This window comes from Mustela erminea, chromosome 11 (genome assembly GCF_009829155.1).
Source record: "Mustela erminea isolate mMusErm1 chromosome 11, mMusErm1.Pri, whole genome shotgun sequence".
NCBI classification, from domain to species: Eukaryota; Metazoa; Chordata; class Mammalia; order Carnivora; family Mustelidae; genus Mustela; species Mustela erminea.
The window spans coordinates 1,221,802-1,248,148 of NC_045624.1; the positions used below are offsets into that span (position 1 = coordinate 1,221,802).

At 63.1% G+C, this 26,347-nt stretch overlaps 1 protein-coding gene across 6 annotated transcripts in view; it reads left to right on the top strand.

Annotated features, from left to right (window-relative positions):
* PTPRN2 (protein tyrosine phosphatase receptor type N2) overlaps positions 1–14,844 on the top strand; it is a 709,963-nt gene extending 695,119 nt beyond the window's left edge. For all 6 annotated transcript variants that reach the window (XM_032303991.1, XM_032303993.1, XM_032303992.1 and 3 more), the window contains 2 exons: positions 7,126–7,199; positions 13,284–14,844. In XM_032303991.1, coding sequence (XP_032159882.1) covers positions 7,126–7,199; positions 13,284–13,355 — 146 coding nt within the window. In that variant the 3' untranslated portion in view covers positions 13,356–14,844. The remainder of the gene's footprint in view (positions 1–7,125; positions 7,200–13,283) is intronic.
* The last annotated feature ends 11,503 nt before the right edge of the window (positions 14,845–26,347 follow it).

Here is a 26,347-nt window from a genome sequence, read left to right on the forward strand (position 1 = left end):
CGGGCCACACCGCAGGCGCTGCTTACCGGAGAGAAGGACACGATGGGCCGCTTACCCCACGGACGCAGCACGAGCACCACGTGTTTGGGTAATTTTGTGAACCGCGATCCCAGATTCATCTCCTAAACGGTCCCTGCCCCGTGGAGCAGGCCACCGCGATGAGCAGCGCGGGCGGGCGACGGCTCTGGGTGCTCAGACCAGCCAGTGGGGGGACGCGGGTCCCCGTGAGGCCGCCGCAGAGCAGCAGCCCTCCCTCCCACACGCCCCGGGTCGGATCTGCTCACACGGCCTACTGGCGCTCCTCCGTGTCTGACGAGTCCGTGGCGACCCACAGACACGAAGCCCGAGACACCAAGAAACCTGGGTCAACCCGCCTGACTTGGCTGGTGTTTGGGCCGTCCCTTCTGTGAGTGGGCCTCCTTCTGCTGGTTCCTGGGCCACCAACCTGTCCATCCACTTTTCCCCTACCCTGTGAGCAGCGTCACCATCTGTCCTGCTCCCCAGGCAGGCCCGATGGCCGGGCCCGGCCCCACACGCCCAGTGGCTTTGCTGCGGCGCTCCCCAGCAGAGCTCGGCCCACTGCCGGGCCGCCGAGGCCACTCCGTCTGCCACCGTGACCCTCTCCCTGGGGACCCCAGAGGCCTGCCCGGGCCCTGCTCCGCCGCAGTTCCCACCTCGTGCCCATTTCCTCCCCGCACAGCGAGGGCATGTCCCGGATCCTGCGGAGACCGCCCCCCACCCCGTCCATTCCTGGTGACAGGAAGTCCCCACGCGCAGCCATCTTGGTCACTTTGCAGTGACAGTTCACAGGCTGTGTCAAGTAGGAGTCTGAGGCTTTAGTGAGAAAGGTGCCATCTGGCCGGGGCAGTGGTATAGGGGATGTGTCTCTGCCCCCTGAATTAGTGGCTCGTTCATGAGGGCCCTGGAGTCGCTTGGGCTTCCACAGGACAGAACCCGCGGAGCTACGTGTTAACCGTCCCGTGCTGTGCCCCCAGCCTCTGGGCTTCCTCCCGATGCCTCCCCGGGCATCTGCTCCTCCTTTCCATGAGGCCGGGAGGCATCCACGGAGGAGGGCCCAGTGCTTCACGGGCGGCACCAACAGAGCCTGGAGTCACAGCGGGGCTCCGCACCGTGCCCCGCCAGGCCTCGACTCCGACTTCCGCATCAGAAGCGGAGCGGGGGACTGAGGGGGGAGGGGCCGGCGGAGCCCGTGGTGCCGCTTTGGTGACCGGAGGATGGAGGGCCAGTCGCGCTGAAGGCCTTGTTTCTCTGACCAGGAGCGGCCCGTGCAGCCCGGCCCGGCTGGCTTCTGCGTCCCCACCGCCCGGGCATTCAGGCAAAGCTGCTTCGAGCCACAAACTCCCCGACCAGGAGCCCCTGGCGTTCCCGGGCGCTTGGCAGCCGTCCTGCAGGCCCCTTTCCCGCAGCCAGGATGCGCTCCAGGACACACCTGAGCGCGTTCATGAGTCGGGCCCTTCCCTGGGCTGCGTGGACCCTCGTGAGCAGGAGGCTTGACCACACTGCGGCTTCCGCAACCCCACAGCCTCTGCGTCTCCTTCCCGCCCTGAGCGCACCGCACCTGCTGCACGGGTGGTGGGAGAGGCAGCCGCACCCGTGCATGGCTCCCCAAGGGCCAGGCGTCTCCCTCATCCGTCCCTTTGCACACCCAGCGGCCAGCGAGCTCACTCACACCTGGGCGCTGGGCACAAATGCTCAGGTCCGTGGGTGCCCCGCGGTGTGCAGACGCCCCGGCTGGAGGACCGGTGGCCGGCGCCCCAGCAGCCCCGCACGCTGCAGTCGCCGTGAGCACCACCTGCAGGCCGGCTCCTGCCTGACTTCGCGGCTTACCTACAGACCGGGAAGCATCATAGCTTCTCCTGAAAAGTGATTCAGAACTTGTTTTTTATTAAAAAAACGGAAAGTATTTTGGGTTTAGGTCCTGGTATACTTGATTTTCAAGGGAAGAGGATGCAAGTTTGTCCCCTTCGGTCCAGAGACAGAAGACTACAGCTCATGTCCGAGGCCAGCAGAAACCCCCGGCTGCTGCAGGTGCGGCCAGAAGGCTCTGGACAGCGGGGCGCATGCGTGAGCCTGCGCCAGGCGTGTGCGTGTGTGTGTGCGTGTGCAGTGCACACACCTGCGGGACAGTGCCCAAGCCCACCGGGTCTTGTCCGAGGCGGAGCTGGGGCCGTGTGCGGCGGGCATGGCTCTCCCCGGCCAGAGCACAGCCCCCACTCAGCGCCTCCTGACGGCAGAAGCCAGACCACCGGCTCGTGCAAACCGAAGGCTTTCCCTCTTGCACACTTGACACACCTTGTCTTTCTACCTTGAAGAAGAGAGTGCACGGGAGCCCTGCTTGTGCACACCTTGTGGGGAGAAGCCGACGAAACGGGTTTGTGTGTCAGGCATCACCACGGAGGCCGTGCGGGGGTGCGCACCTGCCAGGAGGCCTGCTGGCCATGGTGGGCGGACTGTCCGCACGAGCCGGCGGCCGGGAACCCACGCCAGGAGAGCTCGAAGCCCACCCCATCGAGACCCTGGTTTTCTTAAATTTCAAGAACATCCTTTCAATGTAAAAGGAACTTTTTTTTCTTTTAAGATTTTATTTATGTGACAGAGACAGCGAGAGAGGGGACACAAGCAGGGGGCGCGGGAGCAGCAGACGCAGACTCCCCACTGCGTAAGAAGCCTGATGCAGGGCTCCGTCCCAGGACCCTGGGTCATGGCCTGAGCCGAAAGCAGACACTTGACCGACTGAAACAACCAGACGCCCCGGCTCCAAAAAAAGTTTTAATACTTTAATCATACTATGTTCTTGAAGTGTTCATTCTTTCATGATTAATACTTTTTATCTAGGGCTTAAAAACCTCTCCAGGCTTAAAAATGTATGTAGCGGGTACGTAAACTTGGAAGCCAACGTTCTTGAAATTTAAGGAGAGACGGAGAGTGTTGGCAGCGCCGCCCTGGGTGGGACCCCGTGTGCGCGAGCCGACCCTGGGCGCCACGGGGAAGACCTCGGGGTGGGCGGGGCAGCCGAGTCCCCTGAGCGCTCTGCTGTTGGGATGGCGACGCTTCTCAGGCAGGGACGCCAGGCAGCTCCCCCGTCTCTCACGCCCGTCGGGTCTTCCCACGGGCATCTTCCCACACGTTCTGCTTCTTTGACGACTTACCGGCTCTCCCACTTGAGCACCGCACCGGGTCCGTCCACCTCCAGTTTCACGTGTGGTCACAAGACGGGATTTTTAAAGAGGGGATTCCACTGGAGGGAGCTTCCTGGAATCGGGGGGATTTAAATAAATCCCATCATAGAACAAGGAGGGACACACCCCCGCCCCGCTCTACACACGTCTGCTTTACAAATGCGGGTTCTGTGTCCTGCTCCGTGAGGCCCCCTGCACTCGGGGGCGCCGAGCGCCGGGCAGCGCCTTCTCCCACCGCCCTTCCCAGGGGACCCCAGCGCACACGACAGACCACAGACTGAGTTCCGTGAACGTCTCTCTCCGCACTCACTGCAAGTAACTTCTCTTTTCTAAGGTTTTTATTTGAGAGAGAGAGCGAGCATGGGCGGGGGGGAGGTGCAGAGAGAGAAGCAGGCGCCCCACGGAGCAAGGAGCCCCACGTGGGACTCCATCCCAGGACCCCAGGATCGCTCCCCGAGCCGAAGACAATTAACTGACTGAGCCACCCAGGTGTCCCTGCAAATAACTTACCGCCGCAGTCCTGACAAGCAAGGGGACATTAGCCACCCGCATCCCACAACAGACTTCACTTCGTCAACCCATCAGTTCCCTGAATTTTGTTCTGGACGTTTTTCAGTGTCGGTTTGACCTCCTCAAGTGTCCGACTGGCTCCAGGAAAAGCGGGATTCTTGCTGGCTCTGCTGGTGCCTTAAACGCCTTGTCTAGGGACCACCCGATCACCCTCCCCTCCTGCCCTCCCGCTCCCCAGACAGTGGTCCAGAGGGGCATCAGCAAGTGATAAAACAAGAGAGGTTCCTTGTAGGGTTTTATCCAAGGATCCTGCCGGCTTGGGACAGCGGCCATTGTCCCTCGACCTGCGGACAGCCGCCCACGAGGGAGTGCTACATGGGTCCCCAGCCCAGGCCGTGGCCTTCAGCAGGGACGGCCTCCGTACGGTCCCAGCATACAGAGCAGCCCCTCAGAATAAAGAGCTGCTGGAAGAGGTGTTGAGCAGCTTCAAGGACTCAAAGTGTGTGTCCCGAACGGCCTTAGAAAGAGAGGGTTCTCCCTAAGTCCAGATCCCACGTGAAGCCGTGGCTTTCAAGGTCTGGGGCTCCTCTCTGTTGCACAAGGCTCTGCCCCACACCTGATGCTCCCGAATCTGGGCCTCGCGGTCGTGGGAGGAAGTCGCCGTGGCCCGGCTGGCCGCCAGCGTGGCCAGAACCGAGCAGGTGAATTCTCTGGAAGCTGCGAGCGCCTAGGGCGCTGTCAGGGCTGTGAATCGTGGCCGCATTGTGTCGCCCCGTGTCAGACCCTTGGCGCTCCGTGCCCGCTGAGACCACACCCGAGCATGAGCCTCAGACTGGGGCAGGGCAGCGCCATGAGCTCCTGGCACCGGGCGGCAGGCGCGGGGTGCACAGTCCCGCAGGCACCTTTGCGGCCGCCCCCACCCACTGGAGAGCAGCGCCACGCGTGTGTGGAATGAATCCCTCTGCCCCTCGCTCCCTGTGCGCGGAGCCTTTGACCCCCTAAGGCCGGTGTCTTAAAGCGTTTCTGGGCACTTATCCCCATAACTCGCATGGGGGCCCCGAGGGCCCAGCCTACCCTGGGAAGACGAGGCAGCAGATCCTCAGGCCGTGGCCGCCGTGGGGGGCACCACACGCCGTGGCCTCCCGCTCCGACCGCTGGGCTCCTCTCTTGTCCGACTCCCCGTTTAGCAGCAGGCAAACTCCTGTTTGTTTCAGATTCTCAGACTCAGCGGTTCCCTTTATTTCTACTCACTGTTTCTGATCCATTGAGCTTTATTTTTCATACTTGAAGATCCGTGAACACACAGTGTTGGTTTCTGGAGTAGAATTCAGAGGTTCGTCACTCACACGCCCAGTGCTCACCGCCCGCCCCAAGTGCCCCCTTCCTGCCCGCACCCACGCTGCCCAGCCCCGTCCCGCTGTGGTCTCTGTCTTCAGGAGTCTCCCGCGGTCCCGCTCCCTCTCTCCCTCTCCTCCCCTGCCCCTGCGTTCATCTGTTTTTTACAAACATCGTTAAAATGTCTACACTACCCAAAGCATCTACACATTTCATGTAATCCCTATCAAAACACCACCAGCATCGTTCACAGAACTAGACAAATCCTTAAATGTGTACAGAACCACAACAGACTCCAAACACCCAAAGCAACCTTGAAAAAGAAAACCAGGGGCGCCTGGGGGCTCAGTCAGTTAAGCGTCTGCCTTGGGCTCAGGTCCTGGGATCAAGCCCGTGTCGAGCTCCCTTCTCAACGGGAAGCCCGCGTCTCCCTCTGCCCCTCCCCCTGCTTGTGCTCTCTCTCTCTCTCTGTCAAATAAATAAAATATTTTTCAAAAAAGAAAAGAAAAAGAAAACCAAAGCCAGCGGCATCAAAATCCGGACTTCGAGCTCTTGTTACAAAGCTGGGATCGCCAAGCCAGCCTGGTACCGGCACAAAATTAGACACACAGATCCACAGGACAGGACAGAGGGTCGTGGGTTCCCTTAAAACAAATTTATTGTGGCCTCGTCACACCTGAGGAGACGCACGTCCAGAACTCGACCCCTGTCCTTTCCTTGGATGAGTTTCTCAGCGACCCCAGCTGCCGAGCACCCTGGGGGACCGTCTGGCTGTTCCAATGGGGGATTTCTTCTCCTTGCTATGAAGGCCCTGATGTAACGCTTGAGGAAACTCGGGGTGTCCCTGTTCCTGCTAGGACAGTGCCCCGTGTCTGGAAGGACTGCCAGCCTAGTTCCCGTAAGGCCAGCACTTCCGCTGCAGGCCCCCGGCGTGCTGAGTGCCCCCATCCTGTCTGCTCCAGGACCGGCGGGGAGAGGGAGGGCGCGGGGGCGGCGGCCACAGCGCCCACCTCGCCCCCGCTCTGCCCGGCTCAACCCGCTGTGCTTGGGAAACATCACGGGCTGCTTGGGTTCTGGCCAAATAAGCCCCAGAACTTGAAAAACTACCTTTGAAACGTCCGAGTTGGTGGTTCTGGTTCTGTGCCGAGAGAAGCGACGTGCTCACGTACGTTGTGCAGACAGAGAGGGGCCCGTCAGGACCTGGTGCACCCTGCCCGGTGCGGGCTGACGACGACCACGGTCATGGGCCGCGTGACCAGGGACAGGCTGTTTCACCGGGACGAGCCTCGGTCTCCCGCGCGGGGTGGGGTGGCAGCTCCCACGCCCTGTGCTCTGGTGACGAGCGGAGGTGGCGTCTGGAACATGACACCTTGTCTGGGTCCTTCTGCCTCGGAGGCGACCGCGCCCCCCCAGTTCCCACAGTTTGCATTTGCACGGTGGCCGACGCGCCCCAGCACCTTAACTGTGAGACGCTTGTGGGCTTGGACCCCGCGCCGTTCCTTGTCTACTAACACACGGAAACAAGAACTCACGTGGAATTAAGGACAAGGTCAAAGTTTCAAACCCAAATGGTATTTCTGTAAGCCGGGGTCCCCTGTGGGGAGGGGTCCCTCAGGAAAACTGCCGCGGACGCACACAAGGGCATCTCCACCTTATCTTACTGAGACCCTCACCAGGAGCTCTACCTTTCGATGTAAGACAGAAGGGGTTTATTAGTCTAATTTCTCATTCCATGACATTTTTTAAAAACCTACACAACTGAAATGAAAGCTTATATGCTTCTATTTCTGAAACATTCTGTTAATGCCGCGCACACACACGGGGCGTCAGGCCGTCTCTGACAGCGATGACTGTGGTGAGGACCAAGCAGGCGTCCAGCAGCCGAGCCCCAGCCCGCACTCCCGCGTGAACCCGCAGAAACCAGCGCGCCGCGTCTTTCCAGACGAATGTGGCCGTGGCGGCGGCCCGCCTGGCCCGTGAGCGGCGAGTGTCACGGGGCCCCGGCCGGAAGGGAGCCTGTGCGGGTGAGGACAGCGGGCGCGGGCGCCAGGTCTGAGCTCACCTGTGTGTGTCGTTGCAGGCGCCAAGGAGATCGACATCGCCGCGACCCTAGAGCACCTGAGGGACCAGAGACCAGGCATGGTCCAGACGAAGGTACTGTCGGCCAGTCCTCGGGGACGGGGACGGGGGGGGGGGGGGTCTTCCTGCAGGTGTTTCTGAGCAAGGAGAGAGGAGAAGGGGACCGAGCGTCGCCCACACAGGTCCCAGGTGGGACTCAGAGGCCCCTCCCCGGAGGCTGGCCCGCGGTTCCGGTGGCCACCCGCGTTCCAGCGTAAAGACACGGTGGGATCTCCAGGCTTTGGAGCCCTCCCCCACCAGATTCGGGGACGGGGGAGAGCACCACATTTTTAGACTAAGAGCTCCGTGATGGGGACGCCCGGGGGGCCCAGGCAGTTGAGCATCTGACCCCTAGTTTCCACTCAGGTCACGACGTCAGGGTCCTGGGATCGCGCTCTGTCGGGCTCCACGCTCAGTGGGGCTCTGCTCCGGATTCTCCCTCTCCCTCTGCCCGTCCCCGCGGTCTGCTCTCTCTCATTCCCTAAAATAAATCTTAAAAAGGTCAGTGATAACCCCAGCACCCTTGCAGGGGAATGTTCTAGATTCACCAAACATCCTGCCAGACTCCCCCGTTTCCGGCCCTCAGAACCACAGCTCTGCTGCGTGGCCATCGAGCGGCCCCGGGCTGGACGCAGGCGCCCGGCACCTCACCATACCTGATTTGCCGACTGAAACGGCCACACTCGCTACCGGAGTGAGCGCAAGCTGCCTGGTTGGCGTTGGCTTAAGCGGAGCTAGAAATGGGCTCGATGTGATGTTCCTTTAGCATTCGGAGGTATCTGGGTCCGAGGGGCACGGACGCTCCCACACGTCAGTCCCGTAATGGTCCCGAGATCATGAAATGCAGAATGTTGCCCTTCTCGAGGTGGTCCCAACCCCGATGCCGCCAGCACCTGCACGGAGGCCACGGGCACCGAAGGACGCCCTTGCGGAAGGACTTCCTGACGCCCAGGAGGACCGCAGTCGTAAAAAGCACTCGTGTGGAGTGGGTCTGCCCCGAGCACCCTGCCCTTCACTGTGTCCCACTGGGGGCCATGCGCGGCCTGACCTGACCGTCACAGTTGATTCGAGTGAAAGGATTTCATCCGTCATGACACACTTTGTTTTCCTGGAGCTTTTCTTTAATTTGAAATTTTGAAATTATTCCAGGCCTGCAAAACCCCTGCAGAGACAATCCAGATCCTTCTCCTGTGCCCTCACTAGGGTCCCACTGCCAGCACCTTATGCAACCCCATGTCCAGGAACCGGCGCCGGTCTGAGCCCTTTACTCGGGTGCAGACCTGGTCCAGCTCCTCCGTGTCCCCGGCGACCTCCCCCTGGAGCAGGACCCCCCACTGCACTCCGTCACCCCACCTCCCACATCTCCCCTAGTGGGACAGCTCGGTGGCCCGGAGAGGTCCTCCAAAGGGAACTGGCAGTTGTGACTCTGTCTGTCTGCCCTGTGACGGGTTCCAGCTGGGCCCCTCAGGCAGGACCATCTCAGAAGGAGGTGAGCTTTGGCCACTCGACTCAGGGTGTCCACCAGGCTACTCTCCTTGGTAATGCGCAGTGTCCTGGGGGAGAGCCTTGGCGTGGTTCATGGGTCTCTGTTGCCGTGCTCTGTCACGTCAGCAGTGACAAGTGCCTGCAGGTTTGTGCCTGGGAAAGGTCCGTCCCACGAGCCCTTGCCACTTGGCGGTGGCCTCATAGTGCCAGCTCGGGAGGGTCGGTGCACTGTCCCTGGAAGGTCTGGCCCCACCAGGCCACCAGCAGCCATGGAGGAGGCTGGGTGGGGGGTGGCGGGGGGTGCTGAGAACCGGGGCCTGGTGAGCAAGGACACTTCATAACCGGGAACGAGAAATGGATTCTCTCTCGCCTGAATCTCGATGCCGCACGGATGACCTGCAGGAGATCATCAGTTCGAGGCCCCCTCTGCTCTCTGCACCTGGGTACCTTCCTCCACCCCAGACAGATCAAGGACACCCAACACACTCCAGAGTGGATCTGGGCAAAACCGTGGGGACGGTGCCTAATACACCCCAAAACCCGTCGGCCCTCTTGTCTGTGCCCTGTTTGCCAGAATGGACCTCGTGGCACCAGGTCCTGAGGCCCAGGAGGTGGCCCCCAGGCCTTGCGGGAAAGGGCGATGAAACAGGCAGCAGAGAATCGGCCTCACATAGCTTCCCGTCAGGACCCGACCCTCTTCCTTCGGGTCGGCGTTCAAGAGTTGTCTCGAAGTGTGTCCGTGAGTGCAATTCCCGGAACTCGAAGTGTGTCCGTGAGTGCAATTCCCGGAACTCAAAGTGTGTCCGTGAGTGCAATTCCTGGAACCTCAGGTGAAGAGCAATAAGCACATCCAGACCTCCGTCCGCCTTAACTCATGACGGCTTTGCCCAGCCCTACTCCGTGAGACGGAGCTTCCCCTCAGGTTCAATTTAACAAAAGGGAAATTTCTGTGGGAAAAAAGTGTCGTGTAATGTGAATACTCTTCTGTCGAAGCCAAGAGAAGGTTGCCTGTGGGCGGTTCACGCAAGCGCGTGTGGTCGGACTGTGCCAAGGGAGCCGAAGACACGGAACAGGGGCTGGCGGGCGCCTCGCCACCAGGACTGGATACCCGGTGTCCCCCAGCGGTGATGGTGACCGGACACCCGGCCCCAGTGCACAGCCTGACTGCACAACTCTATCTTCACGTTCAAAAAACCCGACAGCCGCTTCTCTACCCGGAAACAAAGACTCGGTCCAGCAGGGCCCAGACACAGGCCGCGCGTCAGCCCGGGACAGGAACTGGCCACGGAGCTGGTGTCGGCCGCGGGCACGTCCTGTGCAGCGGGGTCACAGCCCGTGAGACCCGAGCCCCTCACCGCACGTTTGTCAGGAGTGCGCTAGGACGCGCATTCCTAGGAAGGGAGATGCAGTCGCGGACGCAGTGGAAACTGCACAGTCCCGGGGCGGGCGATGTCCCGCCTACGCCTGCTGTGGACAGAGCCTCTCCTCCATGCCCGCATCTCTGAAGGTGGCGCCTCCTTCACTGAGGCCTGAATGCTGATGACGCTGTCTCTCCGACGTTCAGTTTCAAAAAGAAAAGCGGACTGACCCGGCGTCCCCAGGAAGGACTGACATCGCTAGGCCCCGGGTGGGTGGGCGCGGGGTACGCGTGGGCTGCCCACACCTCCGGCCTGCCCCGCGTTCGGGTTTCGCCCAGTCCGTGATCTGCTCCACAAGCCCGTCCCCGACCTTGCTCAGGGCCGGGAGTGACAAGGACTGATTAGGTGTGATCCAGGCCACAGCCCCTGCCTCCCCACCCGCGTCCTGCTCTGCGCGAACCTGGAGATGGTTCCCCTCAGGTGCTGTGTCTCTGTCCCCCCTCGCACATGCATGTGCGAACCTGTGTGTGAGCACGTATGACCGTGGATGTGCACGTACGCACACGTGTGCACCCCTGTGAGCACGCATGTGTGCACTGGTGCATGTGAACCGCCTTGCACGCGCATGACCGTGCACAGACGCCCATGTGTGCGTGCTTCTGCATGCCTGTGGACGCACACTATCTGCGCACACGTGGCCGTGCACATGCACACGTGTGCACCTGTGCATACCTGTGTGTGCGCCATATGGACACGCACGTGTACACTCGAGCGTTGCGTGCCTGCAAGTGTGCGCACATCCACACGTGTGCACAGTGGTGACGCACACCTGCGTGCGCTCAGTGCACAGGGAGCACACGTTCGTACCCGTGTGTACACAGGCACACACAGGAGCACATACACTCTCGTGTGTACACGCACACGCGCACCTGCGCACACAGACACACACACACGGACGCGCACGCACCCGGTCCCTTGTCTGCTCTGACATCAGACAGCAAGGATGCTGCCAGCGCTGGGCTGTGAGGACCGGCTGAGCCGAGGGCACAGAGCACGTCCCGCCCCGCCCCCACCTTGGGGGAGACGCAGGAAAGCGCTGCCCGGCGGGGGGGCCGTGGGCGCTGCATGCAGGGGGCAGCCCCGGGAGGCATCCGCCGTGACCCCCTTCAGAATCAGTAGCGATGACGGTCCTGGGGCCATGGTGTGTGTCCTCCAAGCCCTCGTGTGAGCCACAGGGATGGCAAGCACGAATCCGAGTGTGACGATGAATGCGCACCCACAGATGAGCACGCGCACATGCAGCCGCCCCGAACGCCTCCGCCGACCCTTGCAGTCTCCACAGCACAAGGGCGTCACAGGCTGGGTCTGCCCAGCTTGTCGGCCCCTGGGCTCCGGAGGGGCCGACGCGGGCCTCTCAGCAGAGGTGACGCCGCTGAGATGCGGGTGTGCCCTCCGTGCGCACCGGTGGCCGGAGACCAGAGCACGCGGTGGCACGGCCACTCGCGGCCGCTTCTCCAGGAAGGTGCAGGGTGGCTGACGAGCCCCGTGTCCTCGCCGACTGGCCCCGGGCGCAGCGCACAGCCTCTGCCAAGGGTCCTGGTCCCAGGAAGCCCCCCTCCTGCTCCCGGTGTGCCCAGAGCGACTCCTATGGTGGGACCCAGGGCTGCGCCGCCCCCACCATGTCCCGCAGGCCCTCCCGCTCCTGGGGCCGCCCGAACCGCCCAGTAAGGATCTGACTGTAGACGTGTCATGCGTGCTGCAAACGTGGACTGTCTGATGAGGGCATTCGAGGCACAGGGTCACATATGCTGTCTGCTTTTGTCACGGACCCTGTAGCACGTGTTACCCTGACCGGGTCCTCCTGACGGCCGCGGAGGCTTCCCAGTGTGAACTTGCCGCCTTCCCCATCAGCGCTGTGTCCCGGGATGGGTTTTCAGGGTGTCCGAAGCCGCTGCAGGCACATGATCCCGGACGTGAGTGTTCCAGAGTCTCTGTTCGTCTTTGCAAGTTTCAAGCCGGCGATTGGGGAAGAAATGGTCTGGTGTGACTGTTTGTGCGTCCTGAACTGCGTCCTCCCGAAGACGTGTCCCCCTGAACAGGCTGTTACCCGGAGAGACAGTGACAGCAGACAGCTTCCTGTCCCCGGTGACGGCCAGAGGCCACTCCCCCGGGATCTTCGAGCGTGAGGAGGGACGCCGGGTGCACAGGGCCTGCCTCCTGACGCCACTGCTGCTCCGCGGCAAACTCGACGGGGCACCCGTGACGGCAGCGTCCAAATGTGCGTCAGGAGGCTGCGTGCCCACCAGCAAGGTCGCCGTGCGGGTCCACATGGGTCAGTCCTTCAGCGCCAGTGTGAAGAGAACACCCGGTGACAGTCTTTGGTCCCAGAGTGAGCGCTGGAGCACCCCACCGTTCTGCCGTTCTGCCACTTAGCGGCGTTCGGTCAGTGTTAGCCGTGATTTCCGGATCTGCGGCCACTTCCCCCTTGAGTTCTCGCGCACTGAGACCTTCCCCGGGGCTTTCCTTCACCAGAAGCTCTCCGGAGGCCTCGCCTGTGCCACTTACTACTCCTGTGACCTCTGGGATGACCGCGAGTCTCCCGTGCGGCGGCGGGCGCGTCGTGTGACGCGTGCGGGGGGGTGGCCTGTGAGCCGCGGGGAAGGGTGTGTGCTTCCGGCTGCCGAGCCCCCCCTTCCAGAGAACAGCCTGACACCGCCCTCGCTGCCGCCTCCTGGTCTTGGCAGGTCTGCGTGTGAGACGGCGTGCCCCCCCAGCGTGTGCGGTGACCGGGAGCAGGCGTGTGCTCACCCACGTCTGCAGCTGGACGAGCCGCGGTGAGGTGGGGCTTCCCGGCAGGTGCAGCAGGCGGGGCCGGCCGGACGCGAGGTCGATGGCCATGACAGCGAGGACACGACCTCTGCCTTTCCCAGGGGAGGCCGTGCGGCCGGCCCCGCGGCAGCCGGCGTGGGCTCTGGAGCTCGGAGCGACCAGGGTCTGCGTCTGCCCCGGGCCTCAGGGGCTGGGCACTCTGCCGTCCCTGAGCAATCAGAAGGGACCGGGCGGGGGCCCCTCCGTGACCGAAGATGAGCGAGAAACCCTAGTCGCCGTGAACACGGGGTCTCGCCGTACAAACCGTCCGTCCGTCCTCTCCTTTCTAGGGACATAGGTGGCCTTTCCTTCCGTGAACCGTTTCTTTCTGCAGAACAGCGCAGCGGGCGGAAGGCCGCCGTCGAGGGAACACGGCCCCTCACTCCGCCTCCCTCTCTCGTCCCTCCAGGAGCAGTTTGAGTTCGCGCTGACGGCCGTGGCCGAAGAGGTGAACGCCATCCTCAGGGCCCTCCCGCAGTGACCCCGAGGCTGGGAGCGGCCCGCGCCCGGGACCGTTGCCGCGCATCGCGATGCCGCTCAGCTCTGCGTCTCCAGTGTCCCTCCCTCGTCCGCACGGTCCCCGAATCCAATGTGCATTCGTGTCCACCCAGATCATGCTAAGGGGAGACGTGTGGGGTCATCGGTCCCAGGGACAGTCACCGTATCTGCTGTCACTTCCGCTCCACGCTCTTCCCCGCAGTGTCGCAGCAGTGACGCAGCAGTGACCCACGTCTCCCCGCACAGAGCTGGCTCGTGGCTGCAGCTTGGAGGGACGGGCCAGCTGGGCGGGGGCAGGTGGCGGAGAAAGCCGGCGGCACGCGGAGTGCGTGAAGACCGCCGAGCGCAGGAGAGACACTTGGCGTTTGTCTGGTGGGGGCGGATGGCCGGGAGGGCCCGGCTGCTGTTACCCTCACCGGCTGCCACTTCGGGGAAGCGAGGATAACACGGTCCCGGCCTCTCCCCTCTGCTCCGGTGCAGGCGACACCGCCCCCGGGCTGTTGACAGCCCATCTCCGCCCCCCGCCCCCCAAAGGGCAGGATCTCTGGGCACACAAGCCCCAGGCCAGCCGCCCCGGGGGAGGCCTCCCATCGCCCACCAGTCTAGAGCCACATTTTTAACTTTAAAGTCCAGATTTGCACGTTGCCAAAGCAGCTCCTGCTAATCCACTCTTTCCTTGGGGATGACGGGAACTGGGGGAGCCGGCCAGGCAGGTAGCGAGCTCCGGGGTCCCCGGGGAGCCCCCTGGCCCCCGCAGGCACCTGTGCTCCCCTCTCGGGGGATGTCCTGGGCCCTGCCGGCGTCGAGAGCAGCGCCTGGGCTCCCCGCTCGCAGAAGGAGATGCAGGGGGACGGGCGTTTCCGGCTTTGCTGGGTGTGAGGTCCCCGCTGCACGGAGAAGAGTGGAAACCGCAGCATTTTCTGGGCCTCGCCCGGGTCAGCTGGGTCAGACATGGGTGTGACCTGAGTGTCTTGAGGCGATTTGAATTTGCCACCCACCCACCCACACCCCACCCGAGAGAGAGGAACTCGTGTCGCTGGAATGCCGGCTTCTAAGAAGGCAGACAGACAGGCTGCAGACAGACAGGCTGCAGCTTTCGTGATACGACTCGGTGCGGGGAGACCCTCGGTAGCCTTCCTCGCCTGCCGACCCCACACATTCTTCCCGCCCTGAGCAGAGTCTGCCTCCCGGGACCCAGCAGCGTCCGCGGCCTGTGCTGGGGAGGAAGAGGCCAGAACACCGTCTGCGTCTTGAAGCGACACTCATGCCATCTGCTCTCATAGACCCGTGACTGTTTCCAGAGTTGTCTCTCCCTGTCTGGAATCGAAATAATGAATAGAAACAAATTTATCTGAATATAGGAAGCATATACCTACTTGTAATTTCTAACTTCTGATGTTTCAAACAATCCTCCAGTGTGAGATATATGAATATATTTAGTTGTGTCAGATTAAACTTTTGATTTCACATTCGAGCCGTCTTTATCTGGGGAAGACAGAACACCTTTCCCCGCCCGGCCTTTGCCCCTAGAGGTCGGGGAGCAGGTGGAGCCTGTCCGAGAGGTCTGCCTGAGCAGGGTCAGCCGCGGGCCAAGGCTAGAGCATCCCAGAGACAGGTCGCAGGATCTCCGCGACCAGCCGGGGCCGTGCTCCGTGCAGTGTCCCACACCCCCTTCCCATGCCCCTCTGCGGGCTGTGAGCTCAGGGGCAGTGGCCGGTGAGCCTTCCTTCCTGGACCTCAGGGTCCCGCCCCTCCTGGCCAACAGCCCCTCCCCGCACATCCAAGTGGCCGCCCCGAGAGGACGCGCTCACTCTGGAGTCTCACCCGACAAGGACGGGCAGCACAGGGTGGCACACTGTGGCTGGTCCCGCACCGCCTCGGGGACCACAGCGGCACGGGTGGTGTGTGGCGTCAGCTGTCACGGAATCAGGTCCCGTCGGCTTGAGGGCCTCAGTGTCCCCCACACGTAGGTGTGCACTTCTCGGGAGATCAGCCCGCCCGGCCTCGCGGGGCGGACACCAGTCACATCTGTCTCTCAGAGCCCTCTCCGGAGTCAGCCTTGCGGTCCAACCCAGCCCGGGCTTCGGCGGCGCTGCCGTGAGTCACTGACACTGCGGTCGCTGGTCCCGCACACGCTGCGCTCGTCACAAGGGAGGCCCCTCGTGATAAGCCCACGTCCGAATCACTCCTGGCCGGCCCCAGGGCCACAGTTATCCCCAAGGAAAGGTGCCCTCCATTGTGAATACAGGAACGCCAGACAAGATGTGCTGGAAACACGTGGCAGCTCTGAGAAAGGACAAGAAGGAACCACCATCCGCATGGGCGAGTGTGGACGCCGAGCCGCACGAGGCTGGGGGCCGGCTCTGAGCCCCGGCTCTGACTCCGCACGGGGGGCCCCGGGAGGCGCTGTGCTGGAGGGTGGCCAGAGCAGGCTCTCCGCGACCGTGCACACGCAGACGCGCTGAGCCCATCCCAGGATGCCCACGCGCCCAGTCCACGGTCGCGACGCAGCCCATCCTCCTCGTCATCCGGGCCACGGAGCCAAGGGCTCCCCGCGCCTGTCTTCCGCGTTCGCCGGCATCAGTAATGCCCTCCAGTCCCCTGCTGATTCCCCGGATGCAAATACCCCCACGAGGAGTGACTTCAACGAGGGTCGGCTGGTGAGGGACCAGGACGGGGCCGGGAAGAGCGCAGCCGCTGGGCGGGAACAGGGATCAAAGGAACTAGCAAGTGGCCGCCTGTGTGCTAACAGGAAGTTTCGGTTCGTACAGGGCACTTTCTATTAGTGACCGTATCTGACAACCAGCTCACAAAATCCACGCCGTCCCACGCCGTCCGCGACACATCCCCGCCCGGAACCGGGCCACCACGGCCGGAGTCTGGAGTCTGGAGACCGGCCAGCCGGCCCCACGGTCCCGCTGGAGAAGAAAGGCGTCAGGTGGGGGCCGGCCCACCCTGCCCACGTGGCACAGGAAACCCGAACCAAACAAGCAGGTTCAAAGGTGACGTGAGCCCGGCGGACCCCCGGGCGCGGAGCCTCAGTGAAGGCAAAACCACTCGGGCGGGCCAGCAGCGTCCGCAGAGGAACGCGCCCCAAAGGACTGGACTAGCTCCCCATAAACAACCGCAAAGCTCGGGGGGAGGGACCGCGGCAGGGCAGGGACCTCTGAGTCGCACATGACACGATGCAGAAGACAAGGAGTTGGAGCACACCAAGCGTCCTGTCGGAACAGGGTGGGGAGGAAGCCGATTCGAAAAAGAACCCAACGCAACTTCTTTTCTTTTTCTTAAAGATTTATTTATTTATTTATTTATTTATTTATTGGGGGTGGGGGAGGGGCAGAGGGCAAGAAAGAGAAGCCTCACGGACTCCCCCGACGCCGCGCCGACGTCAGGACCCGAGCAGAAACCAAGAGTGGAACATGGAACCGACTGAGCCCCCCAAGCCCCCTGACACAGCTTCAGGGAGGGAAATCCAAAGGGAACGGTTATCTAGACCCCGGGATGACATGCGCTCGCGGGACAAGCTGTGCTTAAGGTCTCGGGTCCAGCCTCAGGCCGGGAGCCGCTGAGGCACCCGCCGCGACCCGTCCGCAGGGCTGAGGACCGCACGGAAGAAGGCAAGCGCCAGGCGTTCTGAGACGGCCGGCAGCGGCGTTCGGGAGGAGGCAGGACGGGGGCCAGGCCCCCTGCAGAGCCTTCGCCCCACAGCTCAGGGCACTCCCCACCCCGGGGCCCTGCAGACCCGCTCCGACCCCAGGTGCCCCCACTCCAGCGGCCGCGGACACCTGCTGGAGGTCCTGGGTACCGGGATGGCACTTCCTTCTGGACTGACCTGGGATGCACGTCTCCCAGCCACAGGAGGGCTTTCTTCCCCGACAATACCCAGCATGCAGTGTGCACCAAGTGTTTACTCCGACAGAGGGGCTGCCGCCGCCGGTCCGGAGGGGCTTCAAGATCGCATGGAACACGGGGGCAGTTGGGGGGCGCAGGGGGACAATACGTGCACTCCTCTAGACCCTCACCAGGGGGCCGCGAGCCCGACGCGGAGAGGGGTCGGTCACCCACCTTACAGGAGGCTCTGAATTCACTGGGACACGCGCAGCGACGCCGGACGCCCGCCCCTCCCCCAGTCGCCCCCAGAGACCGAGTCTGCCGTGGTTCTAACTGTCCCCTTCCAACAACGCGGGCTTCACCAGGAAGCGATTCCGGGATGCGGGAAATTGTTGCTTGAGACTGTTCTTTTTTTTAACAAAAACTGTTAGATGTGCTCTTACAGGAAGAAAACGGAAGAGCTGTGCCCTGCACTTCCGTAACCCCAGGAACTCGAGAATCACACAATGCCTCTCTTCACAGTGAGCCCCTAAATCCGTGTTCAGGTTTTGCAACTGGGGTCACCACAGATCCTTGGAAAAACGCCTGCGTGTGCTCATACGCGCACCTGCTGGTCGCTCAAGTCCTGGGAGCGCGAGGGGGCTGGGGTCACTGCCTGGCCCACTTGTGGCACGGCAGCTCGGCTCCACCACGGCCCTCACCCCTGCCTCCCGCCGGCGGCCGCAACCCATCCTTCCCGGCCAGACCCGCTCCGCACCTTCTCACCGGAGGCCCGGGCTGATCAGGACCACGCAGTTTTCCAACCTCTGCTGAAGGCCCTCGGTCATGGGGGCCAGCACAGCCCTGTCCACTGACACGGAGTCCACTTGTCGCCACGCCCCGCCGCCGGGGGTGGGCGTCCTCGCGCACGGTGTCCGCACCGTGTCCTCACCGCTATCTCCGTGGCGGCAGGACCATGATCCACTTCTCCAGTGTGTCCGACGAGGGCGGCAGGTCACGGTGCCCCTCCCCGAGCCGGGCCCACCTTGCACCAGGGGCGGGCCCAGGGTCTCCCCCAGCTGGGGCCCCGTGGGTGCAGGAGGCTGCGCGTGTCTTGGAAAATCACCTTCAGACTTGGGAAGAGCCGACGGCGTGCTGTCAGCTGTCTCTGTCGCGGGTGCCCTCCGTGCCCTCGGGGGAAGGGCAGTAACGTTTCGGGAGACTGAGTGCTTCAGGAGTCAAGGAGAACACTAACGAAACCTTCACCATTAGTGCGACAGGCATTCATTCTAAGGTGTTTACTGGGTAGAAAGTCAGAATCTGATTACACCTTTGTCCCTACACAGCGGCCGGTTTGCTTCTGTTCGGGGCGCGGGGGAACCGGCCGTAGCTGCTCGGTGGACACGACGCGGCCGGGGAGGGTCGCGGGCGCCGGCGGGGGTAGCTGTCCTCCTGGACCCGGGCAGCGCCCCCTGCTCCCAGCACTCCTCCCGGGGCCGGGGGTGACCGAGGGGCGTGGGCCCCGCTGCCCCGGGCCGGACACGCTGGAAAGTGCAGCCACACTCCGGCCCGGCCCCTCCAGGGGACGCCGCCCGCGGGCCGCTGCGGGTTTGGAGAACAGCCGCCCGGCCGGCTGGACACGACCCGCCCGCAGCCGCTCCCCGGATCTGTGGACACCCCGGCCCCGTGGACGCTCCCGGAGTCCACCCCGCACGAGCGGGAGGGCGGGATCTGGGGGTGAAGGAAACGGCGGAAGGAGCCCGCGCTCTGGCCACGGCGCGGGGCGTGGGAACGCGACCTCGGAGCCCTGCGGGGCTGCCCTCGCTCTCGCGCCTCCGCACCCGCGCACCAGCCCGCACCTGCCCCGCCCATCGCGCCCAGGCCCCGCCCATAGCGCCCAGGCCCCGCCCATCGCGCCCCAGGCCCCGCCCATCGCGCCCAGGCCCCGCCCACCCCCACCCGCCCGCCCGCCGCGCCCTCCGCGTCCTCCTGGGCGCCGGGTCTCTCCCTCTCGAGGACGCGCGCGCTCGTGGGCTGCGCGGAGCGTGCGCGCCTCCTGCCTCGGCTGCGCCTCCCGCGCCCTCGGCTGCTGTCCCTCGTCCCCCTCGAACCGGCAGAGTCAGTCCCTGAGCAACCGCCCAGCAGGCGCCGCAGTTCCGCCCCGCGGGGCAGCGCCCTCCCGGCTGGCGGGGGGCGGGGGGCGGGGCTGGGGGCGGGGCCTGCCGGGCACCCGCTGCGACGCCCGACGGGGTGGGGACAGGGCGGGGGACCCCTGCCGGGCTCCCGCTGGACCGCCCAGAGGAGGACGCGCTGAGGCTGGGGCCTGTGGGGGGAGAGGCCGCGGGGGCTGCGTCCTCTGCGGGGCCGGACCGTGTCCCCAGACCCGGGGGTCGTGTTAACGAGGCACCTGAGCAAACGGCTCTTTCTCCCAGCGGAGGCGTCTGCGCTGCAGGCCGCGAACCTCCCCGTCCGTCCGTCCGTCGCTCAGGCTGCAGGACACAGCGCGAGGCCTCGGGTGGGACGTCCTGGCTGCGCGGCCGGCCAGCCGTTGGTGCAGGGGACGGCTCTGGCTGGGGGACAGGGCCTCCCCTGCACGCGGTGCCCGCGCCCTCTTCACCCCCAGGCTGGTCCCCACCGGCCCGTGCCCAGCAGCTTCGGGGCCGCCCCACTCTGGTCTCCCACGGCCTGGGCATCTGCGGCCCGGGCGCCCCACTCACCCTCGCGCGCCCTCAGCACCGCAGCAGACACCTTGCTTGACAGTGTGTCTCCTGGGTTCAAATGTGGGTTATTGTCAGAAAACAGTATTGCTGGGGCGCCTGGGGGCGCAGAGGGTTAAAGCCTCTGCCATGGGCTCAGGTCATGATCTCAGGGTCCTGGGATCGAGCCCCGCATTGGGCTCTCTGCTCAGCGGGGAGCCTGCTTCCCCCTCTGTCTCTGCTGCCTCTCCGCCTACTTGTGATCTCTGTCAAATAAGTAAATTTTTTTTAAATCTTAAAAAAAAAAAAAACCAAAAACCTCTATCACTGAGAAACAAAATTTCAGGATTACTGAGTGAGAAACAAGGCTGTTTTGATAAACTCCCAGATTCCAAGATCAAGATTTATGATGACTCCCAGATTCTCATATCAAATACGACACAGTCGAAGGCAAGGGGACCCTAACCCTCTGTGGCTCCTGGGGTTCAGCAACCCGGTCTGGGATGCCCGGGGCTGAGGGCTAGATGGTGCCTGCAATGCTGCGTGCCCATCCCGCAGGGCCGCCGGAAGAGTGGAGAGACTCCAGGGCAGAGGCTGAGGTCACGGGGGATGGGGCAGCTTGGAGAGGCCAGCGCAGAAGCAGGAGGAGAACAGGGGCAGAACCGTCCCAGAACAAGGCCCTGGGGCCAGCAGGCAGGGAGGGTGGAGGGGAGGACCCTCCCTCGGATGGGCCTGGGACAATCAGAACATCGCCGCTAACTGTGCTTGAGGCGGACTCGCCCATGGTGCTCAAAGTCCTCAGCCGCTCCAGGAGGAGTCCTCTGAGGTCTGCAGCTACAAACACCAGGGCTGGGGCGCCTGGGTGGCTCAGTGGGTCAAGGCTCTGCCTTCAGGTCAGGTCATGATCCCAGGGTCCTGGGATCGAGCCCCGCATCGGGCTCTCTGCTCAGCAAGGGGCCTGCTTCCCCCTCTCTCTCTGCCTGCCTCTCTGCCTACTTGTGATCTCTCTGTCAAATAAATAAAATCTTAAAAAAAAAGAAACCAGGATCTCTCTGCTACCAGCAGCTGAGAACCCAGCAGCCTCCTACGTGTGGCCCACAAGGCCAGAGCTGCATTTCAGTCCCAATTCATCCCCTCAGCAAGGGGTCCTTGTGCAGTGCACAACATGTACAACTGGACTCAGGTGGGAGGAACTGAGGGTCCCTGGCCTGAAGACGAGGTCAAGCAGCTCTGGATGGGCACAAGAATGTGCCTAGGAGACGATCGCACAACGCTCAGCACCTGCCCAGGCCTAGGACCACCAGGGCCCTGTCCAGCTGTAAGGTCACAGCGGAGTTTGGGTTCAAGGCCTACTGAGTCAGGGTTTCCATCCGGGAGTGGGGAATCTGGGCTTTTAACGAGGGTCAGCAGTTCGGGGCAAACACACGACAGGTTCTGAGAGCGCAAGCAGGAGGGGCCGATCCGGCACGCGCCCTTCACTCTGTCCTCTTGTACTTCTTCCCCGATTCCCTGCATTTTGTTCATTTTTGTCAAGTGTTTCAAAGCGCTTGTCTTGCAACAAGATTAAAGACAGAAATAACGCTTTGAAGCACCAGCCCGGGCCAGGAAGAATGTGGGCTCAGAGACCACTGGACCCCCAGGGGCCTCTCGATTGTGCAAATGTGACATCCTGGTCCGGGCTCCGCCTCTCAGTCTCCAAACCAGAGGAACGGATGGGCGATGTCCGACAGGTGACAGGTGTGGCCTGGAGCCACCACAGCCCGTACCAGCCGGCCCCTCTCCTCGCCCCTCCCCTGGCTCCGCTAGGTCTCCGGACAGCAAACTGCCCCCCAGAAGCCAGCTGCCTCCCCAGGGCCTCGGACTCCCCGAGGCCACCACCAGCCTCCAGGGAGCCTCCCTCTACCCTTCTGCAGATGCCACCGCAGCCTCGTGGGGTCTTCCTCTCTGTCCCAAACTAAAATGCTGCTGGCTCTAGTGTGGCCACCCCCCTGAAGCCCAGGTCCCCAGCCCCGCACAGCTCCTGCGCAAATTCAAGCCACCACAACCCTGGGCAACTGTGAGGACTTCTCTCTCTGCTCCTGCCTTGGCCCCCCGGGGTCTGCGCCCCACGCGGCAGCCAGGGTGGTCCTATAAAACTGTCACCTCTTCCCTGCCCTTTCCTTCCAGAGGGGGGAAGGCAGGTTGGGGAGCCCAGGGAGGTGGGGACGGAGACCGCAGGCGAGGGGAAGCCCAACAAAGGGTATCAGGGCCTGAGTGAACCTGTGAGTCCCACGCATTCCCCAAGGGCCGGAAGTACTAAGGAGCAAGGTCTCAGGCCTGACTGGGGCCCGGCCACCTCCGTCCCCGCAGCCCCCGGGCTCTGACGTGGGGCACAAGGTGACTGAGACGCAAGGATGGTCTGTCTCCCTCTGAGCAAACGGACATTGGTCACGTAGGATTTCACATAGCTTTTTTTTTTTTATTTTGTTTGTAAGTCATCTCCACCCCCACCGTGGGGCTCGAACTCACGACCCCGGATCCAGAGCCGCCCGCCCCACCAACCGAGCCAGCCGGGCGTCCCTTGTGCGTTTCTCTCAAACCGGCACCAGTCCTCATTCCAGACAGAGAAAGAAGAAACTCTGCTCCTAAATAAAACTAATAAGATGATATAAATTTTTACAAGTTTGTTCATAATAAATTGCACTAAAATGGGATTTTCGTTTCCTCGAATGCGCACGCAAGTTCCTGGGACAGGCGGATGGCGTGCGCCCCGCGGCCGCTGCCCCAGAGAAGCTGTGCGCAGAAGCACGTCCACTAGCCCCAGGCAGCCCGGCCGCCCCAAGGGGAAGAGCGGGAGGACCGAGCTGGAGCCTCCCCGCCCCGCCCCCGCCCCCAGCAGCGCCCGCTGTCCACGCCCCCCGTGGGTGGTTCTCCTGACGCCGGGCTGACCGGACCCAACTCTGGGGATCCTTGGGGTCCCATGGGGCAGCGCGGGAAGGTCCAAAACGGGCTCGCGCGCCCGTCCAGGGCTGGTCAGGGTGCGTTGGCCCGCCCTGCTGTGTCTCTCACTGTCCCCCGGCCACTAGCTCGAGGGTCTGTGCCCCACACATCTGGCCCCAACAGAGGGAATTCCTGAAGGAAAGAAGAAAAGCCACGGGCTCAGAGACCTGAGTGTCCCTCCCGCCAAGGCCTACTGGCCAGAGCAGAGGGCACTTCCCAGTTCCAGGGGCCGGGACGCGAGCCCCGTGTCTCCAGGCCTGTGCCTCCTGGGCGAGGGACCACAGGCTCCTCCCCACTGCCCAGCCAGCCCCGGCTTCACCAGGGAGGCTCATGGGCACGGGCAGGCCCACAGGGGGCTGTCGGCGTAAACCAACGCGCCTGTCTCAGCAAGGAAGGCCAGCTCACAGCAGCCCTGTTCCTTCGGGTGCCCTGCACCCCCCGGGCGGAAGAGTTCGGGGGGGAAGCAGACAAGCGGCAGGGGGTGTCACACGGAGACCCCCGGAGCCAGATCCTACTGGAATCCCCCCCGGAGCTTCCTGGGCTGGTTGGACCCACGGCGACCCCAACCCCACCACTAGAGACCAGGCTCACCCCGTGGCTCCTTGGGTTGGGAGGGGACGGAACGTTTGCTTCCCCAGACTGACCCCAACCCTGGCAGATCGTCCACACGGGATCGGGCCGGGGGACTGTCTCCCCCTGCGCAGGCCAGGTGGCTCTGCCTTCCCAGGCTGCCCTCCGGTGCCTTCCGCTCCTCCCCGATGTCCCCACTCAGCCCCAACCCCAAGGCCTCCCGGGACGCCTCTTCTCACGAGGCAGGACAGTGACGACCCCACTCCAACCCGCACCTGAATGGAGCTCTGCCCCCGCTGCCTCTCCACAGCGCTCTGAGCCCACCACGCGCGCGGCCTCTGTCCCTGCCCCTGCCGTGGGGGCTCCTGGGATGCGAGGCACGGCCGCCCCTGCCCATTGGGTCCTGTGGGGAGTCCCAGGCCTGGGCCTTCGAGCGCGGTGATCTCCCCAGACCTGGTGCTGGAGGCCCGAGTCGGGGGCACCCCTGACACCTGGAGGCTCCCGGAGCCAGCACAGGCCTCCGGGGGCAGCGGCAAAGCTCACGTGCCCGTCCCCAGCAGCCCTCTCCTGGCCCGTCTAGCTACAGCATGTGATGCTTCCCTCTCTCTGTCTCGGTCTCGGTCTCTGTCTCTCGCTGTGTCTGTCTCCGTCTCACACACATCCCTAGTTTCGTCCTTACAGCCCGGCAGGTGCGGGACGCCCGGGCCTGGGCTGAGGGGCTGTCCCGGGGGGACAAGGGGAGGAGCGTTGACTTTCCAGTGAGGAGGCGGTCCGCGCCGACGTCATCACTGCTGGAGCAAGTTCTCTTTTTATCCAAAAGAGGGAGGGTGTCCTTTTGGTTTGGGAACAAAAGTTGCCTTTCATAAGTGCTTGATTTAGAATCGTTTGCTAAAATTAAGCCTTTGTTCATCAGACATTTTTAGACTGAGTAATTTTCAACCCATGCCATATGATAAGTAATCTGTTTTATTAGCAAAAAAAATAAAATTCTTGTCATATTTGTGCATGGATTAAATTAGACTTCCCGCGGTGTGTCGCGGGCTCTCCTGTGCGTGGGGGCCAGCAGAGCCTGAGTGTGGACACAGCCCCAAAGCCTGGGGGCCCGGGGCCGGGGGCCAGCTGTGCGGACACGAGGACCCACCTCTGCCCTCCGAGCCCAGCAGGAGGAGGCACCTGCAGGGAACAGACAGCGAGGGGTCTGGGGTCTACTTCAACGTGCCCCTCCCGGGCCCTGTGCAAACACCCCCCGACAGACCCCTGCAGAGACGGTGTTTGGGCTCCTACTTTCTAGTCTGGTCCATCTGGGGTGATTCCTTCTGCGGCAACAGGAAACCAACAGAGAACCTCGGGACCCAGCGGGACCAGAGCGCGCGGTTGAAGCCTCGTGGGTCTGGAGTCCCAGAAAAAAGAGGAGAGAAGGAACAAGGCAAAAATAACTGAAGATACAATAATCACCCAAGTCCCGCATTCAGTGAAAGACAGAATTTTATAGTCTGAGGAAGCTCAGCACAGCCTGAGCAGGAAACACATGACGGAAACCACGCTTCGGCACAGTCCAAACTGCCAGAAAATCCTGACCAGCCTCTAGAGAAAGTGGCCCATTTTACAGAGGCAGGCAGGCAAGCACGCCGGCACGGCCGCCGCCGGGGCCACCGGGCAGGGAGAGCTAGGGAGCTGGGACGCTCGCTCGGAGGGCCAGGCCAGGGGCAGCCGACAGGGCTCTGTCTCTCTCTAGAAGCCAGAGGCCATTCTGCATCCCGCCAACCCCCAGGCGAGGCAGGGGCCCTGGTGGTCAGTCTGGGCATCCTGGTCTCCGCCCCGTCCTCTCGAAGGTGGCGCTGGCTGTGGGGGTGTCGTATGCGGCCTGTGCTAGTGGCGGTGTGTTCGCTCTGTGCCTGCTTCGATGAGACTTTCTTCATAAAGGGACGTCGCGTCTTACCAGATTTTCTTCCGCTTCGGCGGAGACGGAGACGGCGGCAGGACTCCCCCTTCACCTGGTTAGGGCGGGCGCCGCGCTGGATGGCGTGTGGCTGTTGAGCCGTCCCGGCACCCCTGGAGTGAAGCCCGCTTGATGGCAGTGAACGACCACTGTGTTACTGTGTTGCTGGGCCTGGTCTGCGAATATTTTGTCGAAGATTTTTCTCCATATTCATAAGGATATTGGCTTGTAAGTGCCGTCTGCATTTTAGTTCTTTGGAAACTTGTACTCCACGAAACATAAATGTAAGAAGTTGCAATGACCCAAAATGTACATTTAACTAAAGCAACAAGTTTCCCGACCACGTCACTCAGGGGACGTGACTGTTGCAAAAGGCTCTGTCCCTTCAAGGCTCCGGAGAAGTGTGCGTCCGGGGACCGGGGCCGGGCGGCGGTTCGGAGCACACGGGCAACCCCCCGGCGCACCTGCCCCTCCCGAGTCCCGGCCGGGCCCGAAGCACACTGGCGAAACAGGGACTGGTTCCCCCGGAGCGGTGAGCAGCTGTAGGGCACTGTTGCAACGGGAGGGCGCTCGTAACAAGGACAAGTGCGCGTTATTATCCCAGGTCGGCCTGGACGGGCACAGTCTGCACGGCCATGCTCCAGAGCAGGGCGAAGGCTGTGGCAGCATCTTGACAAGAAGCACGAGGGGTAGGCTTGCCCCGGGTCCTCCCATCGCCTCTGGCTGCCTTTACCGAACGGTTTCCACCGGCTTCACCAGAGACAGATCTCTGAACACCGCAGCGTGGAAACAGGATCCAAGAGAGGGCAGAAGCGGCTCACAGCACTCCTTCCCGCTGCGGAAGTCCGGCGTCCCCGAGTGGGAACGTTTGTCCGTCCCTCCCTTCCCCGGTTTCCCGGACCCAGAGCAAATGCGGGGGGGGGGGGGGGGGGCTGGGCGTGGGCTCTGCCGCGGCCGGCTTCTCATCCCCCTCCCGTG